The 21,041-nt window shown below is 36.6% G+C and overlaps 2 protein-coding genes across 6 annotated transcripts in view; both read left to right on the forward strand.

Moving 5' to 3' along the window:
* The window catches only part of LOC134669093 (cytosolic Fe-S cluster assembly factor Nubp1 homolog), a 285,812-nt gene that overhangs the window by 241,725 nt on the left and 23,046 nt on the right, over positions 1–21,041 (forward strand). The window lies entirely within an intron of this gene.
* On the forward strand, positions 1,374–17,788 carry LOC134669087 (longitudinals lacking protein-like). 5 transcript variants are annotated; one of them, XM_063526615.1, is made up of 7 exons: positions 1,375–1,610; positions 2,114–2,323; positions 2,807–3,064; positions 5,172–5,409; positions 8,934–9,005; positions 12,520–12,557; positions 12,603–14,570. In XM_063526615.1, the coding sequence occupies exons 2-7, from the start codon at positions 2,150–2,152 to the stop codon at positions 13,131–13,133; spliced, it is 1,311 nt and encodes a 436-aa protein (XP_063382685.1). In that variant the 5' UTR covers positions 1,375–1,610; positions 2,114–2,149; the 3' UTR covers positions 13,134–14,570. The 5 variants fall into 5 exon arrangements, 4 of the variants coding, with proteins under 4 accessions (XP_063382687.1, XP_063382685.1, XP_063382684.1 ...); XR_010098854.1 differs by lacking the exons at positions 12,520–12,557; positions 12,603–14,570 and adding exons at positions 15,270–17,170; positions 17,293–17,788 and having other exon boundaries at positions 1,376–1,610; XM_063526617.1 differs by lacking the exons at positions 12,520–12,557; positions 12,603–14,570 and adding an exon at positions 10,596–11,491 and having other exon boundaries at positions 1,374–1,610.

Here is a 21,041-nt window from a genome sequence, read left to right on the forward strand (position 1 = left end):
ACGTTTGCAACTCTTGCAAATTTCATACAGAAACGCCATTATACTAACTCTTATATTAATAATTATCAAAAATAAACAAACGACGGGGCATAGCTGTGTTTAATGTACGAGTACTTCAATTTGTGTAAAAATATTTGGCAATCTGTCGACGTCGAGAGTTTTCAGAGAGGAAAATGGGGACTACGTAGGTAAGTTTAGGGACCCTATTACTAAGACACCTCTGTCCGTCTGTCTGTCGCCAGGCTGTATCTCATGAACCGTAATAGCTAATAGGCAGTAGGCAGTTGAACTTTTCACAGATGAGATGATGTAGCTATTTCTGTTGCCGCTATACTAATAATAACAACTATAACAACAAATACTAAAAACAATGTGTTTTTTTGCCGTTTTTGCGCAATGGTAAGGAACCCTGCGATGCGACTGAAAGGCAACAAAGTCGAACGTGGTTCGCGGTAGGCCCTCTGATTTCTTGACTTTGGCTCGATAGAATAAGAACACGAACAGAAAACCTTAAAAATTTGTAATAATTTGTGCACAGAAGCTATAAATATGAAAATTGCTTCTAAAAATGCGAATTTAATATGCGCAATTAGGCCCTATTGAGCCATTTTCAACCAAAAGGATACTTAGGTACTTATCGTCGGTTATCAATAAAAACAACCTTATCGACAACCGACACTGCGGTACTTTTAGTTGAAGACGTCACAAATATTTATAAACGAGCAATTAATCCATAAGGGAAATTAGACACTCCAGCTAGACTCTCGATAACAATATTAATTTACCTATTATTAACCTAGTGCCAGTTTTAATCTAGTTAATTCTGAATACCTAGACCTATCTTGAAAGTGTTAATTTACTTGGCATGTGTGCTACTTTAGGTATAACATTACGACATTTGTCATGTTATATTTCAGTTGTTTTTGCTTGCCGCGGTTATTGCAAAGTAGCGAGAAACTGTACAAATACATTGCTGTGTCGGTAGATGTCGCTGCTTTCAATAAAGTGGGACCAAGCCAGCGTCTATTTATTTTTCTAACTGGCAATGTTTTAAAGAATTGTTTAAACTTTATTTATTATATTTTAAATAATAATACGTTTAATTAGTAATATTTTATATTTATTAAAATGGTATATTCATCAAACTGAAACATATCACGAGTTTGCATGAAGTAGGTCAAGGACATGAAATCGAAAGGTATTCAAGTAACGAGCGCCGACTGTTTTAGACGAAAATCTCATTTAAAAAATATATTGAAAACGTAATCCCAATGCACAAATTACTAAAATACTTGACAAATAACGTAATGCATTCATGAATGTTTGTTTTCAAGCTTTCTGATTATTTAACTCTGGCAACATTTTGAAGCTTATTTTGGGTCACTGCGTCGCTTCCAACTTGTACTTCATTTGGATTTTTGTAGAGGTGCCTTTCTCTAAACTTGCAACATAGCATAGTAGTTAGTATCTACTCTAAAGTAGGTGTTTTCATTCAAGAAAGCTGGCGGGTGTGCAAATGTGCTGAACTATAATCGTAGCATTGTTAAAACAGTTCAATATTATCTAAAACAGTGTTAAAACTTCATACAACAGTTAATGAAATAGTCAAGGTAAGCGTTTAGATCTCCGATGTAGCGTTACGACCGCGATAAGCATTGCTCGCTACGAGTTTTCATCTTGAAAATTTCCACTCGTGAACTTTCGAAGTAAAGTTTCTCAGAAGTTTCTTTGTTGACTTCAAACTTTGTGGAAGTTCAGCGTGTCGCGGCCCCGTGTTGAACTTGAATCTGTTATATGTGTCATGAAAAGTTTGTCCAGAAAATAGTAAAACTTAGAATTTTCGTCGCCATTTTATTTTTTGTCGCGCTGGAAAAGCGGCCATTTTCTTTGTGTCGAGAGTGCCGCGTCGCTTAGGACCGACTCGTATGTGGTCCCTAAAGTTAAAGTTGGGGTGTGATATCATTTTATGAGGTGAATCGGTGAGAAGATTGGCGTTTGCGCGTGATAATCGCGACTGATAAATCGTTGTTTGTTGTGGTCGGGAGAAGTTTCCGAGTGGCCTAATTATTGCGTGGTGTATAAATTGTGTTGATGAGGGAATGTTTTGATGTAGAACCGTGGGCGCGGCGAGTGGCTCGACGACTGCAGCATGGACGACGACCAGCAGTTCTGCCTGCGCTGGAACAACCATCAGTCCACGCTGGTGTCGGTGTTCGACACACTCCTAGAGAAAGGCATTCACGTGGACTGTACCCTCGCGGCCGAGGGCCAGACGCTAAAGGCGCACAAAGTCGTCCTGTCAGCGTGCAGTCCCTATTTCGAGGTTGGTAATTTGCTAACGCGCTCACGTAATGTAGGTCAATTGCTATCGTGTTTAACTTACAAGGCAACACAGTTTTGCTCTAATAAACAGTCCAGTTGTTTCGTTCTAGCTTTCATGCCTTAGCAATTGACTTAGATTGATGCATAGATGAGTTGGCAACAGAAAGTTGTTGCAAACTACTTTTCCAAAGTACCCATTTGTTGGCTAACATTACCCAATGATGCTCATTAACTGTGACATCATGAACATTTGCTAAATGACATCAATGACATCTAAATCTCATAGGTATTACTAAATAAAACATATGAATGACTTTCAAATAACTTTACCAAAGGAATTTTGTTTAGGAATATTACATTTGGAATGCATCTATTCAACTTTAAACATTGGCTTTGAAGTTTCGAGACAATGCACATATTTTACAATAGAATCAAAATAAATGTTTACCTGCACACAACAAACAACACAATGTTTTTGTTACAGAATGTACTATCACAGCAATATGACAAGCATCCAATAATCATCTTAAAAGATGTGAAATATGCAGAGCTAAGAGCCATGATGGACTATATGTACCGAGGAGAGGTGAACATCTCGCAGGACCAGTTGGCCGCCTTACTCAAGGCTGCAGAGTCCCTGCAAATCAAGGGCCTCTCTGACAACAAGCCGTCCCGACCGCCGTCGCGCCCTGCACAGGCTGCCCCAGCACACCCGCCTCGCGCTCCGTCTCCACCACCACAGGTTTGTTAAAATTATTATTGTCTTTCATTTTATTTTAACAGGTTGATTGGGTACTTTAGAATCTACATATGAATGATGTCATAAACACATTTGTCTATTTTTTATTAAGGATTTTGATGCATTAGCTGCGGCAATTAGTTTAACTCACCAATTAACCAAACATCTACAGGTTCCAATGGACCCCATACCATAGCAAGCATACTATAATAATAATACTAATATTGAAATAGAGATATTAATGACTGACTGAAGACTGGTTTAAGTTGCATACTAACTACTACCCAATAATGGTACATAAGGACTGTATCGTTTATTATTTTAAATACAGATAAAACCTGGTCTAACTGTTGACGTGTGTATTATTTTGTATTACTATGTTCTTAAGGTATAATCTGGGGGTATTTTTAAGCCATATCTGATATGAGAAGGTTTTACATTTATTTTATTTTAGTTATTATTTATTATTGAATCAAGTTATATATAACATTACAGCTTGCGCCAAAGCGTTACATAGATTCATAACTTAAAACTACTTATTTACTAATTTAAAACTAACGTACATCTACGAATATCTGTCTTGCATCCTTTCAAGCACTATTCCATTCAGATATCAGCCTCCCTGTCCCAGTTGCAAACAAATCACTCTCAGGCAGTGCCGCGAGTAAGGAGACATAGGAGTAGGGTTTAGGGACATGATGATTTTAATACCGTCTAGCAAATGTAATTTGGACAAGCCTATCGAGCTTAATGAGACTATTTCACTGATTCCTTGGTACAATTTAAAGAAACAAAAGGTTAATATGCTGCCAAAATATGCCATCTAAGTGTCCTTTTCATGATTGCTCAATTGAACATCCACAGAATAAATGTGGTGAATTTTTATCTTTACATGATAACGACTTTTTATGCAACATTTTGGATTCCCGTCAATTTCTGACGCCAGCGAAATGAGGGAAACAGCTAAAAGAATCTACCGAAATCCAAAACCTAACGGACATTCATGGCGTTGAACCATGGCTAGAACAGGTCGATAGAAACGCTCCATGATGGTTATATTGTATACCAAAGTCGGGGTTGTCGTAAGTAACATGCCATATTCTCTAAAAGGCCACCAAGCACAGATCCAAAACTTTTTTTCCAACTAAAAGAAATGATTAGACTATGCCCATGCCCATGTTTCGCTTTACGAATCATATGTAATTGCTGTTTACATAGGACGATTTTTTTTGTGTAATATCTCGTCGTGTTCGCAAACCGTAAATTTTCTTGTAGTATTTGTCCAAAATTGTTGTAGTTACTCGGGAGGATTGGGTAAATATTGTCCAAACCATATGCTTTACGTGATCTCCCACGACGAAATGTTACTTATTATTAAAGCACAAATTAAACTATATGTGTAATTTTTTAATAAAAACATAATACCAGAAAAAACGGCTAAGTTGTATTCATAATAAACGATACAGTCCTTAGGTATATTTATATTTAGTTTATGTTCAGATACTTGTGCCAGGCCAGGCCACACAATTCTTTGCAAGACAATTCATGTAAAGACATTATGAATATATGATACATAAATGAAAAGGAAAATACTGCTTTGTTTAATCAATCACCTAACGTTACATCCTTCATCATTACATCCTTTCCATATCTGTCCTGTAAATGAATGCTAAGAATTTATGTTTATAATATATTTTATAAAATACAAGTTTTAGGGAAAAAAAGTTTTACTCCATCATAAACTGTTTCTAAATAAATTATACCTACCAAGCACAATAATTTAATATTCCAAGCTTTATTTTAAGTACTTATCTACATATTTACTTTCGGTATGTTTATCCACCTGATTCACTATAATTATATATACCTATATAAAAATCATAAAATTCACAAGCAAATGACAAGACATATTGTGATTAAATCTTCTTCCCTAAATCAGCTAAAACACTGCTGTCACCCACTGTTCATGTCACTGTTGTTTGTGTTGTCAAATTATATACCTACCTACAATTATTTTATATTTATAAGGTATGGAGTAATAAAAATATTTGGTGAATATCTTTCGAAACTGTTACTTCTTTTTTGTAAAGTTATTATTTTCTTGTCCTAGGTGCGAGACGGTAGCATAGACAGTCGCGAAGGGTCCATAAGCCCGACCCGCCGCCGGAAGAAAGCGCGGCGCATGTCCGTGGAAGTCCCCGCGCCTGTACCGCAACCCACAGAAATCCATGGAAATGGAGAGGAGCCCCCTTGCAAGGAGGAGAACGCAAGAGATGGTGTTGAGGATCTCACGCTGGACGAGGAGGCCGAGGAGCCCCCAGCCGTGGCACATAACGACGTCGTACGCAGTTAGTATCTCCTTGATTACATCAATATATATTTCTCAGACTACTTATCCAATACCACTTAAAGTTACAAAGGCATAGGTCCCACAGTAACACATACAGAAACTTTTTGAGCAACCAAGTAGTGAGGGCTTGGAACAAATTCCCCGAAGATGTGGTTTCAGTACAAAATGTGAACCAATTTAAAAATAAATTCATCAAGCATACCTATACATCTACTTGTCAATTATTACTGGATACAAATGCAATATCAGTTGTCACAACTGCCTGCCTGCTTAATAATAATTAATTTAATTGAATATATGTTGTGGAAGAATTGGTAGGGGGAAAACAGAAGCAGCCTTCAATGTATGGACCATAAAGTTTACATGATAAAAAAGTCTAATAAAATATAGGCCAAGCAATAAGAAGGTATAGAGGGAAATGCTTGGAACACGATTTTTGACTACGTAACTTTGTTTGGACTAGTTAGGAGGTGGACATATCAAAAGTCCCCAGCCGTAGCCCTTGAGACGGGGTAGAGTGGGGTAAGAAGGTCCCATTTTTCGGCTATATCTCTGAAACTATGCATCTTAGCGACATGGCCACTTATACAAATGAAAATTAATTTAATTTGGTCCTACAAGTCTTACTAAATCAAGTTTATTGATAGCTTGAATATCCACTCTTGAAAGTTTGTTTAGGGCTCTCAGTTTTATCTTGATATCTACATCAGTGAAGCTGCTAGGCCGTGTTTGGTATCGTTTTCGTATAAATCGGGGGTGCAGAATCCATTTATGATATCACATTGACACCATTCCCAAGTAAAAATTACATGGTCGTAAATTGTCTTACTAAATGAATGGCTCTAATGTTGCTATATCAAAATAAATCAAATTGGAGCCGGACAGTTTGGTACCTTCCCTTGTTAGTAACTGATGAAACGCCTAGCACAAAGTACATATATATGTAGAAAAAATGGTTCATTCCTTTCATAGATCGGCTATCTTTAACAATAAATCTGGTGTATCCTCGGAAATAGTTTTATTAATATACAAAGTGAACATTTCCTATAAATATCCACATGACCAACATCAAACATTCTAGTTTGAAATAGGATTGGTGAAACTTGCATTGGTGGGCATAACATAATCCTACTACACAAATTACATTTCATTTCTAAGAAATTTCCATAAGGGTCAATTCAGGAAAATGCACGAGCGAGTTACGATTTCAAATATCAAAAAGTCTATGAATGCATGGAATGGAACACTTACATTTTGCAACATAAATAAAATGGACACGCAAAATAAAATGGTGACTCGCATTACTCTTGCCAAGGCATAATACATGAATCTATGTAAAAAAATACACTACATACTGTTGTACAACTATTTACCATCAAAAATTTCATGCTACAATACAATACAAAGCATAAGTGCAACACGTGTGCAAAAACATGTATAACTGCCGCCTACACTACATTTACAGTATGTAGTATGAAAAACTATGTCACTAGAAGTTAGTTCAAGGACATATATGTTTACACCATTCAAGTTATTGGTGGTAATTGAGTATCAACCAAATGCTATGAATCTAGACCACAGTTTTAAAAGTTACTGTATAGCAGTGGCGGCGCGTCGAACATATCCATAGGCAAGCCGGGGCTAATTTGGCTTACATATTTCCTTTACAACTCTCTCAAACGTCCTAAAACAGGCAAGCTGGTGGGAATCGGCTTTTATGGACGAGCCGCCACTGCTGTATAGGCACATTCTAAAGAACAAAAAAAATCTCAACAGGACAATCATTAACTGAGCTTATTTATAGTTTCCATTTCTCAATAAATTAACTTAAAATGAGTATCCATTCACCGGAGACCTTGTGTCATTTTCTTCTAAACTGCATCATTTATTATCACTGCCCATACAATTGCTCTTAAACCAAACTGTTAGTGCGCTATCTCAAGCAAGGGCAAGCAGACAATGTTAAAAGATCATAACTTGGGACATAAATATTCTATTATCATTCAAATCCGTCACAGCTGCGCGTTTTAACGTTTTAAGTTTAATATGCACATATGTGACTGCAATTTACAAGGATTATTAATGCAATAATAACAAAATCTTGTACATATTTAAATGTTTTCATAGTTATTTTCTATAGATTGCCATACACATCAGGGTACATACAACCACAAGTCTTGTATTTACTGATCTGAGGGTCTACCGCGAAAATCAAAGTTCGCAAATTGCGGGCATTTTTCTCTGCCATTCTAATTACGCCTTCGTTGGAGTAAAAGAGAAAGATCCCCGCAATTCGGTTTTCGCGGTAGGCCCTCAAATCTGTAAATACAAGACTTGTGGTTTATACAGTACCTGAAATATTGCTTATCTATTTTTACCTTGAAACAAAAGATAGTAGGTATGTCGAGGACTTATAGCTCATAGCTATTAATTGAAGCCTACAGTCCTCAACGCATTTTCATAGTTTAATTGCAAGGACGCCCTGTTCCTATACAGTCGACGTAAAAGATATGTTTACACTTTTGCACCTTACTCCTTTGTAATAAGGCGAAAAATGTAAACATATCTTTGACGTCCACTGTTCGTGTTTGGACAACTGTGGTTATGTCGTTAACCACGTATAGTACGATGAATTTTATTGACAAATAAATAATTCGCCCCCTCCTAGTGTGACGTCACATATTTGGCAATTTTGTTTTCAACGAAATCAATCACATTTTTTTTATAAATGCAATATTAGAATTTTTATGCCATGAAATGATAACGATTAGGAATAAAAAAACACAAATAAAACGATTTACTTAATGTTTATCATTGCTAAACTATATGTAAAAATCAAATACAAAAAAATGGAACAATGTTCAGTACCAAGTGAATTTATAGTGACGTCACAAAGTGTGTGGGGAGTCCCCCTTGTCACATGTCAGATCATCTCCTCCTAGCCGTTTTCGGCTACAGCGACTGCTATGCTACAGCTGAGAGCGTCGCTGGTGCGCTCTCAGGTGACTGACGTAGCCAATCCTTGCAGCAAATGTGCGGCCACATTCGCTGCATGTCAGCACCCCTCCGACGTAATTGTACGTGATGGCCAAAGGTGGTCTGGCCTTTAGCTCGTCACGCTTAACGTCGAGCTCTGTGCGTCGCCTGGCTTCAAACTCACGCACCTGCGTCTGCACAATATGCCTCCACTGTGGACGGTCACCAGCTAGTGTCTCCCATGTTGATGGCTCTATATGAGCTCTCTTCATATGCCGCTTCAACACATCTTTGAACCGCAGAAACTGTCTAAACGTGTAATTAATGGATGACCCCATTGTTGTTCAAACATGTTGTTGCTTTTTGACATTAAGTACTAACCAACCAGTACATGGTTGAACCGTATATTAAAGAACGAACTATTCGAACATATTAAAATTATAAGTTTATTAGGCATGATTTTTAAACGATTACTTTTAGCAAAAATGCCTGTATCAAAGATGCATTCTTTATAATTACTATATCATGTGTTATTTTTCTTTCTAGATTTTCAATGGCATATGGAAAGATCTCAGGATGAAATCATGAATTCAAGTGACAGTGTTCGAGACTCGCAAGGTAAGCCCGCACATGACTCTGGCAACATTGCCGGTGACATGCCGGCAACGTTGCACCAAAACACCTTGCGTAGCGTTGTGCTTGAATACATACCTACTCTATTATGCTGACGCAGGGTGTTATTTGGACTTGAGTTTGGTAATCTGGGACAATGCACTTTGTATTTGTAATTTGCTTAAGATTTTTTTTTTGCTGTATGTATGAGTAAAGTCCATTGTCCCAGACGTCTAAGGAACGGATGAAATGCGCAATGTCTTCCCATAATTTGATGAGATAAACAGTCATTGCTTAAATAATCTATTTATCTTGATATATATAAAATATTATATTTCACGACGGCGGAAAGAGTGCTAGTGTTTTCACATGTGAAAATTCAACCATATATTAATTAGTATCTAATATTAGTATTATAAATTACTAATCTTATCACAATTTATATTTCTGTATCCATATGAATTTGAAAATATTTCAGTGCAACAGGTAAAGGTATTTTGGTAAAAGGTTTTTTTTTTACTGTAGCCTTTTTTTAAAGGTGAGGTAAACGATAAGGTAAGTTGATCTTGTTTTACATTTGTTTCCACTTGAATGTGTATGACGTTATGTACTCGCTTTGTCGTGGGTCGCCAGTAGATCACTGCATGCTTACTACTATCCATAGATATTGTATTATACTTTGCATATGTAATACCTAACTTTCAATAGTGCTAACCTTCTTTGTCCTAATGTGGAGTGAACTCATTGGTAAGTAAATTTTCTCATATTTATTATACACGTATTTATTTTTAATATGAATTAGATTCATGATAAATGTGCACAAACACCTCACTTCACCTTCGATTATATTTGGCTATTAAAAGCTAGCGGGTTACGTGCGACTATCGCTCGGCGGTAGAAGTTTTATTTTCGCACAGATAGTGACACAAACTATTACTATTGTTCATAGAAGAATGGATGTGCCTCGGAAGCGGCTGAATGGAACAAGGTAAACCTTAATTTCATTTAATTTGTAGTTTGATGGTAATGTGGCTTATTTATCTTATTTATTATTTCTTTATTTTTGCATTCACATGTGATTTCACTGCAGATGTATTTTTTATAGATTCATGTTTTAAATCATCAATCGATTATATAGGCGTTCTCATTTATTGTGCATGTTCTTTAGACGAAAAACATCATTGTCCGCAACTAGGCTAATCCTGAGATTATTGAAAGCATGTCGCGACGTAAAGAACCCGATGATATTGGATGCGCATTTCATTTAGTCATATATGATTCTGTTACAAACATGTTGATTTAAAAGACTAGTTAGGATCAAATTGTTGAGTAGGGACCAGAAATCCTACCTACCTGTCACATGCCAAGCTGTTAACCATCACACAAGTATTAACCACTTGTAATATTCTTAGTCCCAATGACCTGTTCCTGTCTTAGCCTCATAGCACAGACTGTTAATAACACGGTACTAAACTGACGCGCCGACTTTACTAATTTTCTTCTTTACATTTTTATGTTTCTATGCACATTTTATTAACTTTGTGTAGATCTTTTTACTTATCATTATTTATTGCTTTTCATTCTTTGACCTTCCAGAACGACCCATAAAACTCATTAACGACCTACATTACGCAAAAACCCCTTTCCCATTAACTCGAGGGTGTCTTAAGAGCTCAGAACTTGTGAAAGCAATAGGACTAGAAATTAAACAGGAACAAGCAGCAATAGAGAACATGGTCGTTAAGAGAACATACAAAAAGAGAGGAAGGAAACCTTTAAAGAGGGAATCGGAAGCGATGCCTCCTAAAAAAAGGGGAAGAAAACCAATACATGCCGACAAAGATAGTCATTATTCTTGCTCTACCTGTAAAAAACTGTACAAGTATAGAAGAAATAAACTGAGGCACGAAAAGTATGAATGTGTAACGGGTCCTCAATTTGGCTGTGACAAATGTGGTAAAAAATACTCACAAAAGAAAACATTGACATGTCATATTGCTCATAAACATCCTAATTGGCTGCAAGAGTACCAAGAAATGTTTAAAAAAGTTAGGAAAGAAGAAAAACCGTGACTTTGTGAATTTTACCCTTTGAGACTTCTTTTTTCTATTTTTTTACTGTTGATTTTCTAAAATATTTAATTATGCATAGATTTTTGTCACTTAGAAAAACTTGTTATCTAGTTATTTAGTAGTGTCTAAAGATACATTATGTTCCTATTAATTTAGAGAAAAACTTGATCTCGAGTATATTGCCATGTTCCATATAAATACTTACAATTGTTGATTAGTAATATTTATAGGTGTTAGGTACGTTGTTCATAAACTACACTTTACATTCCATTCATTCCATCTGATTTAAATGTGTACCAGTGTAGGTTGGATATTGTTGAAACATTTAGAAGAAATTTGTTTTTTGTTATAAATTTAAAACTTTTGATACTTTTAGTTAATACTGTTTCTATACTTTCAATATATGGTTTTCTTTACGTCTCATTTGTTTTTATTTACGCTTTTTATACAATTATGATTTATATTCGCAACTAAGCGAAAAACTGTATTTAGTTTTTCTCTTTCAGGACTGATATTGCCGAACAGAGTGGTGACTCGTAGTAAAAAAGTGGTGGAAGAGCCTCCGACCGCGACCACATTCGCAGTATTGAAGAACGTTACCTCGCCCAACTCGCTCATCATGCCCGAGGAGACTAAAGAAAACAAGCGACAGCCGGCCAAGCAAACTCCTAAGCCGCCGACCACCCCTAAAGCTCCCAAGCCCGAGCCCGAGCCGAAATCCGAACCGAAAACTACGAAAAAAGAGTCTCGCTACAACATCTTCCCCCGGACCGACCCGCCCGCCAACTTACCTTGCGCGCAATACAAGACGGAGGCCAACAAATACAAATGCCCCAACTGCCAGCGCCTGTACAACGCGCGCAAGAACCTCGTCCGCCACATAACGCTGGAGTGCCGCCGCGAGCCGCAGTACAAGTGCCCGTACTGCTCGTACAGCAAGCACCGCCGCAACGAGCTGAAGAAGCACCTGGAGCGCAAGCACCCCGAGCACCGCCCGCCGCGCTCGCCCTCCCCGCCGCGCGACCCCGCGCCCCTCTCCACGCCCATCCGCGTCGAGTGATGCGAAACATATTCAGTGCTTTATACTAGTGCCTTAACTCTTCGATCTTCCTTAGATGATATTAAAACGTTAATTTTTATATGAGCCTCGTATACATGTATTATTGATAATGATATTCGATATTTTTTAAAGCTATTAAACGACTTACGGTAGCAGGGCCTTTCATTTCGTCGCCCGATCCTCTTATGGGAAGATAATCTCGAGATTGTGCATGTCTGCATGATTAGAAGCTTCGCCTTATTTCTAACAGAGATTATTATTTTTTTAATTTATTATTATAACGCATTTCTTTGGTTCCTTAATTTATTTTAGCCTCTGGTAGTATTAACAGTACGTAGTCGCGCTTTTGTTTTTATTTTTGCAACATGTTAAACGTATTGGATTTCAGAGCCGCACAAGGAGGGGCTGCCGTCCGCGTTGCTGTCGCTGCTGTCTGCGCAGGCGCAGCCCGGGCTGGCCGCGCTCGTGCCCGCCTGCATCCAGGTCACCAACATCCTCAAGCCCCCCATGATGCCCAAGCATCCTCTAGACTCGTTGGCCGCCATTCCCGACGACCTGAAAGCCCATCTACTGCAACAGGCCTTTTTGCAGAATAACAATGCGCCAAAACGCGAGGAGCTAGATTCTGAGGAATACGACGATACGGACGACATCGTCCTGCCTGAGGACACTGAGGCCTTCTACGACCACTCCGTGCCGGGCGACGAGCACGAAGAAAACAAAGAGGTGAAATATGCGCGCCGCGATGGTAACAGCTCGGACGACGCGAGCCGTCAGTTTGAGTGCCGGCATTGCGGTAAGAAGTATCGCTGGAAGTCGACATTGCGTCGTCATGAGAACGTAGAATGTGGGGGCAAAGCCCCGGCTCATCAGTGTCCGTATTGCTCCTACAAGGCCAAACAGAGAGGCAATCTTGGCGTTCATATTCGTAAGCACCACAACAACGAGTGGTACATCTACGCCAGTAACAAAGTCAGGCGTAACAAAAAAACTTCAATCTAGTTTAGACTTCATTCGACCAAAGTAGATACCTAACCAAATCGGTACTGCAATAATATTATTATTTATATTTTAACTTTTTTGTTAAAAGAGTTTATATACACTGAGAATAGTTGTAATGTGCACATTCCCTAACGGCATTAGCGTTAATTTTGTTGTTTTTGTTTAGAGTTTATGATCGTAGTTAAGACTGACCCAAGTATTTTATCGGGAGTACGGCCCCAGGTCGGATATACAATTATATTTAGAGTTAATGTCCGTTATTTCCAAAGCGATATATTTAATGAAAGTATAGAATCTAGTAGCGAATATTTTGATATTAATCGGACTTGACATAAAGCAATAAATTTTCATACCATATTTAGCTCGAATTTGTCTAGTTTTATAATCAACCATTCCTTATAGGTAAGGAATATGTAATTCCAAATTTGTTAATCGTAGTGCAATGATATTAGAATGACTAGTTAATTAGGTAAAAGTATGTAATAGAATTGTTTTGTAGGTTATATTTTTCTTTCATCTTTCTCTCACGGGTAGAAACTTGTTATAATTTTTGATGGTCAAGTCTTATATCCATTAACCAAGTCGTTGTTAGTCCTGTTTAACTTATTTCTCCTGTTTTTGTTTTCCTAACTTAGAGTTTACATTCGAGGGACCATTATTTATTACCTTGTCTTCCTATCTCTACACCTTTGTAGCAAACCCAAAGTTATATTAATTTAAATTGTTTATTTATTAGTGTAAGGATAATGTTGATAAAGCTGCTTTTGCAGTCCTTTATAGGAAAACAATAGATCTCTCAAGTGACTGTCTGAATTATTGAGTTTGACGAGGCTGTTCCACCGAGCAAATATATCAGTATACTGAGAATCTATTGATTTTAACACGATTAGGTAATAAAAGCTCATCCATAATGTGCCTACAATGTTACCTGTAGTTATAATATTATAATACTTAATGGTGTTTTTGATATTGTTGTTATTCGGTAAACTGGGATAGAAAATGTGTTCAAAATTATGTAAATTGTTATCTTGATATTAACTGATATTTATTTGCAATAACCTATTCGAGTTTTGTTTAACATATTGACTGTTGATATTTTTTGTTAAACTAGGATAACAAAGCTATTTGACCAAAGTCAGTATTAGATTTAACGTGATGGTAAGAAATAAGAAGTTATTGTTGTAGAAACGTTCAAGTCATACAACCGAGCATGCAAACTGTTCTGATTAAAATATGCAATATTCCCATCATATATTTATTACGCTCTTGGACACTGAATGTATGTAGCATGATTTATATTCAAAACGAATGGTACGTCGTTTAAATTGTTTGTTAATTTTATTGGAAAATTAGTTTAATTAGTGTGATTTTTATATGAATATTTTGGGGTTTATCTGGTAGAAACGTTTAATCAAATATAGTTATAATATATATGAACCATTTGTTTTCTTTTTGTTTCTGTTTAAATCGTTAATTACATATCAACAAAACGTAATAATTAAGAGGTAATTTTAAAAACAAGTTAATTTTGAAAGGTAATGTTTACTGGTAAGTCTTGTCATTGAATATTTACACTTGATTAACAGTGCATGTACTGCATGTTAAATGTGAACCCATCGCTGCTTATTTTTCAACTTTGCATGTTTCAGTTTTTCCTTTTTTTCGTTCATACTAATATAATTAATAATTTCAGGTAGACAAGAAAACCCATGGGTCGGGAGACTACTTTTAAGTAACAAACTTGTTAGAGTTGTGACTAGAACCGTATCGGTCCAGTAACACCAATCCTTAGCATCGCGTGCCGGTGATGCCGGTTTAGATATGCATAAAAATAAACGGATCTGAACGACGATACACCTTCACCGAACAATTTTATTCATAAAAAATAAACGTTATGATTTTCTTTTTGTTTCTTTTGTTTTACTTTTCCTTTGCAAAGCTTTCATCACAGCACTCGGTGGATACTCACAGTAGATATCTTCTATGGTTTATGTATTTGTTTCGTATTTATGTATATCTTATTATGTATATAACATGTATACGTCGCTTGTAACTGTTTAACCACACGGGAATGTTGAATGTTGCGTGTCTTCGTGTTCGCGTGTGATAGTTTTATGACGTCTGTGGCGATTTCAGGAGCCGTGCCGGAGGACGTGTCTTTCACTAGGATCGGGGGCCTGTCTTGGGACCAGTGGTCGGCGCGCCTGGCGCTGCCGCTCGTGGCCTCCATGCGCGTCAGCGGCCCGCAGCTGCCGCCCGCGCCCGGCGAGCCCAGCTTCACCTGCCCCGACTGCGGCCGCGTCTACAAGCTCAAGTCCTCCCTCCGCAACCATCAGAAGTGGGAGTGCGGGAAGGAACCGCAGTTCCAGTGCCCTTACTGCGTATATCGCGCCAAACAGAAGATGCATATCGCGCGCCACATGGAGCGCATGCATCGGGAAGTCCACATGAAACCCGAACAATACATAAAGCAGGATAACGTCGACGCTTGCACATAGCGCGACCGGCATAGTCACTATTAAATACTCCATATTTTTATAAGAATTTTGAAACTGTATTGATGTTAGTGTTACAGTCTTTTTTTGATGTTTTTTGTCACATTTTTGTATTAAGGACCAATTTTGATGTTAATATTTACAGTTATTATATCGTGCGAAGTATATATTTGTCAAGACGTGAAAAGAATCATATCAAAAATCCGAAGTTTTCCTGATTGTGATAAATGTGATGAAATCTATTTGTGATAGTGGCATGGGCAGTCACGTTAGATGTAGACGTCAACTAGGTCACAAATGGTGCCTATAATCGTTACCCACTTAATGCGACATCAACGAGTGATGAACAATAAGATACCACAAATGACAAGTTACTCATAGTATTCACACTAGTTGCAGTTTGATTGCGACAGTGTAAGAAACTGTTGCATTTACAATAAGATTAAGATGAAGTGATTTGTATAGTTACGCTTTTTACTATTTTATGTACAGCATTTATTATGTAAACTTATCATTCCTGTACTAGGGCGTAAGTTCCGTGATTATGGAGCTTTGATGTTACATACTCTTTGTTTAAAATTGTTACCAATTACAGTTACTATTAACAGCATCGCTAACAGATTTCGTACAAACAATCGTACAATTTAGAATAAATATTTCAGTATCGTCAGATCTGAGGTGTACAACTTGCCACATTTTGTTAAGTATTTTGACAACCGTTTGTTTGAGATGCATAGAAATCGTGATTGAGATGTGCTACTCATATATTATATAGAATGATATTTTAGTTTTAATTAAAATGAAGCTATTACCGCTTAGTAAGCAAGCTCTAGTTCTCTGCCATAATGCATGTTCCATTATATTGTAATACTCACTTAAGTTAATTTTTCTATTATTATTAGATCTCTTTACGTCTAATGCATTTATTTTATCTTTAGTCTAGGATTTTTTATGTTAAAATTCTTACAGCCGTGTATCAGTAGAGTGGACAATTGACAAAATCGGTAGTTCCTGGAATTGTGTGTCTGTCTGTTGATTGATACGTTCTTGTGATTTTATCTGTAATTATAATTACTCCTTTTGGGGCCAATCATGGTTGTTAGGTCAAACCTGCAATAGCTACAAGTGCCTTATGAAAATTGTTGATTTTAATCGTTGAAGCGGAAGACACTGCCATTAAAATTGCGTTAATCGTATCGATACCTAGTTCACAATCAAATTTTTAGAAGTTCAAATATTCTTCCACGTAGTTTAAGTAAATATTTACACATTCATTACCATTTAGAAATTATTATAAGATTAGTGCCGGTACCATGTTACAGAAGCTTATAATAAATTGTGAAATCAAAAGATTGTTGATTTAGGGTTAACATGGTGCCATCGTAGGTTATTTCCGGAGTTACCATCATACAATCAAAATGTAAAGTTCACAGTACAACCATACGAAGTCTTGTCAATATAAAAATAAGTGCCTTCAATCATTAGTCATTAGGGTTTAAAACGTTCCAGTTTCTAAACTAGTTCAAAAACAGAAGCGTTATGGTAACATTCCATTTCTAACCGCAGCTGCACTACCGGTACTAAACGCGTCGCTGTCATTGTCAATTTCCATAGTAAAATTGACAGTAATGCAGCTGCGGTTAGAAATGGAATGTTACCATTAGTTTGACGATAGTGATCCTCTTGAAAGTCTTGAAGAAGCTAACTTCTTTGGACAGCATTTCTCATAACTGTGATATGTAAATTTTGCAGACAATACACGGAGAAAACAGCGACTAAATGTAGCAAAACTAATGTATTCCTAATTATTGGTAAGATCATGATCCTAGTGATGTATTGCCCCTATTTCACAGAGCCTTTATTCAGCACGGGTTGAAAAGTGCAGCATTCTGCCATCTGTTAGTAAGAGACGGTTATATACAATTATACATTCTCACTAACAGATTGCTGCATTACTATGGCTTTTCAACCCGCGCAAAAAAAGCGCGTGTGTGAAATAAGGGCATTTGCTAATGAACAAATCTAGATACTGCCTAGTGCCTATAGAATATTACTAGGTGATAGAACCATGTGTAATCTGTTGATGAAGTTACAGTGATTAAATGCATTTGATTGTATTTGTATAACCATTTTGTATTTTAATAAAGTTGCTATACTTGATTCTTTGGTTTCACTTGCTAATTAATGGTCAAATTTGGGAGGATTGGGACGAATTGTGTGGGATACAATACTAACATACACTAACATTGCATGATAAGTGATAAAATTATACCTATGTTATTTTAAAATTTGTAACTAGGACCAGTCTGATTTTTTATTCTGCAGGTTTTTGTGAAAAAGCTTAGATAAATTATTACCTCGAATAATTTGACTCGGACTGGTTCTTGCTGATCAAATACCTATTGTGAAACGAACAACGTTAAGAACTACGGTTTAAATGGTTGCATGTATAATATAAGGAGGTAGATATAGATATACCTGTAGACAAAGCAAATTAATGGGAGACATGGTGCATTATCCTACGCTTGGCGGCACATTTTATTCTTAAAGGTGGCTTGGCTTTACAGTAACGGTGGTAGCTTTAAGTACTTGCACGTTTTATTTTGATTTGCGTTTTATTTCAGTTGCACAGTTGTACACTCCTTATATATTGGGTTATGGTACTTCGGGTTTGAGCGGCGGTAAGGCGGGATGGACGCTATACGAATGTGTGGACTGCGGCAACAAGTATAAGCACAAAGGTTCTCTCCAAAGGCACATTAAGTACGAGTGCCGAAAACAGCCCAGTTTTAAGTGCCCTTACTGTGTGTATCGGGCCTATCAGAAACACAACCTGTTATTGCACGAACGCCATCTACATAAAGATTTGCCGGAAAAGGTGGATTTTGTATCGGAATGACAGGCCACCACCAGGGCGTCAATGTCAGTGAAGTTCTTGTTTTTCCGTAGAGACTAACATTGGGTTTAAGTCTAGAACATTAATAACTAACCAACTAGGTATACTAAAGATTTTTTACTAAATAACTACCAAATAATATTGAATAGTAACACCTAAATATATTATTTGCATGATTTTAAATTCAACTTCCAGTTCGGTATCACTTCCATTAGTATTTTAGTTTGCACGTATCTTTACTATTTTATTTTGAGCTTGATAGCTTCATATCCTAGAATGCAGTAGTTTTGGGTGCACAATACCTTCACAAGTAATAATATGAAAATGGTCATTGATAATTAAAAAATGTTAAAGACAAATATCAGAAATAATAATGTCCATAAAGTCATGCTCGGCTTACTAGATGGCGTTATGTTATAATTATAACCCAAGCTGAAATGAAAGCGCCATACAAAATAAAATGCGTATGACCTGTGACATGGAAAGCCAAATAATTAAGAAACCTTGCCAGAATATGGAGGATTGAATTTGCATTACTTGAATTATTTGGTTTAATAAATATAAACTGTTATTAATGGCCATATCGAAGATACGTTTGTTGATAATCAAGAAATATTGAATCTTATTTCTGTTACAGCTATTAACAGTTTCAAAGAAAGAAAATCCTTGGACGTAATACTTAACTCCAAAATCATCGATCCTAATGCAAGAGGTGAAGAAATAAAGAAGTATGCAGGCCAACCTACAGTCTACAATTCTACATTATAACGGGTGCCCAAACGTTAAGTGTTTTTTTATTTTATTTTATAGGTATTGTACTCTCACTGTCGTAAGATAATTATTGCAAAGAAGCACCACATTTCACTGGCTAGCAACTATATCTATACGTACGTCTAGATGACCCGTACGTACTCGGGTGATTTGTGTATTGACTCGTATTGATTAGAAGTTAAAGTCGCTTTTTGAACGGATTTTACCTTTATACCGGCTTTCTTTTGTTCATTCTGTACGCGTGGCTCGCTTTCGGCAGTAACCATGAACACAAAAGTTCTAGAGATTAAAGTTGCCAGTCGATAAATTTACCTGACATCCTGACTTTCTAAGTACACCACCCGAGTGGCTGCAATAATGTAAAAAGATGTCGATACTATGTTTCTAACCGTCAGACAAATACCAAAAGGGATTGTGGTGGCCTTTCCTCTTTTTAATTTGGACGTAGGTAGTCAGTAAGGCATTAATAAGAAGGAAAAATATGTTAATAATGCCAATGATTTATCCAATAATATGAATATTATTTATAATGGCAACATATGATATGTAAACATTTTCGGAATACATTTAGGAAGCGTTGGAACCACCCCACCGGCTAAAAATAAGGTAGAGTCAGGCTAAACTAACTCTGCACCTTATTTGATAGCACAGTGTGCAAGCGTTATTATAAACATCTTAATTTCATAGAAGTTTGACTTTTATGATAACACTTCCACGCTCTGCTATCAAATACTGTGCAGAGTTAGCTTAGCCTGACAATAGACCGTTTTATCAATCAAATTTGTTTATTAATTTTACCATTTTATTATACCTAGGGTATTTTCTAACTCCTTTATCATATTGAACAAAACATATGGTAAATCTTAACAGATCTTCGAAGTAATGATTCTAAAGTTTGGTATTTATTATTTCAAGTGAAGTATGTAAGAGAGTGCCTTTAACATACCTAATCGAGTAGGTGTAAGTAAGTAATGTTAGCAGAATAATGTAGAGGCTATTGAAGTTTTCAAACGTAGTGCCAAACCTTGTGCCTTCTTTATATTTTGTATTAGAAAATCCAATAAGAAACAAAAATACATTGTATGAGACGAATGCACTTGTTATGCAATGTTTAAATCATCTCCAGTTAAAATTTATTTTTGGCAGTTACTGTACGGCAGCTATTTATATCTTGACTGTTGATTTACATTTTAAATTATAATGAAATTTTAGACAAATGTAACTAGTTTTATGTAAGACATTTTATATATTATTAAAAATAGATTGTTATATTTTCTTGTTCTTGTTATAAATAATTATTTGTTAAGTGTGTGTTCCTTGTTACCAAAGAAAATGTATTATCGTAAAGTATAAGGGGGAAATGGTAGTGAGGTCTTAAACATTATCGAAGACAAAATAACTCTAATACACAGTTGAAGAATATAATGATTGAGTTGAGGCACGGTTTTGACAACTGTGCATGGCAGCTAATTATACTTCGCAGGACCAGCTTGGATTACGAAGTTGTAAACATTTGGCAACTAGGGTTGCCAGATGGTCGGGATTTGGCGGGATTCTCCCGATTTTTAGCATGTGTTCCCGATTCCCGACAAAGTGAAAACTGTCCCGAAAAACAGCTTCACGTTATAAAACAATAATTTCAAGTTCCAAACTATCGTCGAGCGAGCGAGCGACCCGCGTCGAGCGATGAGCGAGACTGTTCAAGATCTCAAAGAATTTATACTATTTTTATATAAAAACGTCTAT

Source organism: Cydia fagiglandana, chromosome 11, assembly GCF_963556715.1.
Source record: "Cydia fagiglandana chromosome 11, ilCydFagi1.1, whole genome shotgun sequence".
Classification (NCBI taxonomy): domain Eukaryota; kingdom Metazoa; phylum Arthropoda; class Insecta; order Lepidoptera; family Tortricidae; genus Cydia; species Cydia fagiglandana.

What these genes read in the sequence shown, in the direction of transcription:
- LOC134669087 (XM_063526614.1), top strand. Translation starts at nt 2,150, where the DNA reads ATGGACGACGACCAGCAGTTCTGCCTGCGCTGGAACAACCATCAGTCC. An exon ending in CTCCGTCTCCACCACCACAG is followed by an intron (nt 3,065 to 5,171) that starts GTTTGTTAAAAT and finishes TTCTTGTCCTAG; the next exon opens with GTGCGAGACGGTAGCATAGA. An exon ending in CAGTGTTCGAGACTCGCAAG is followed by an intron (nt 9,006 to 12,519) that starts GTAAGCCCGCAC and finishes ATTGGATTTCAG; the next exon opens with AGCCGCACAAGGAGGGGCTG.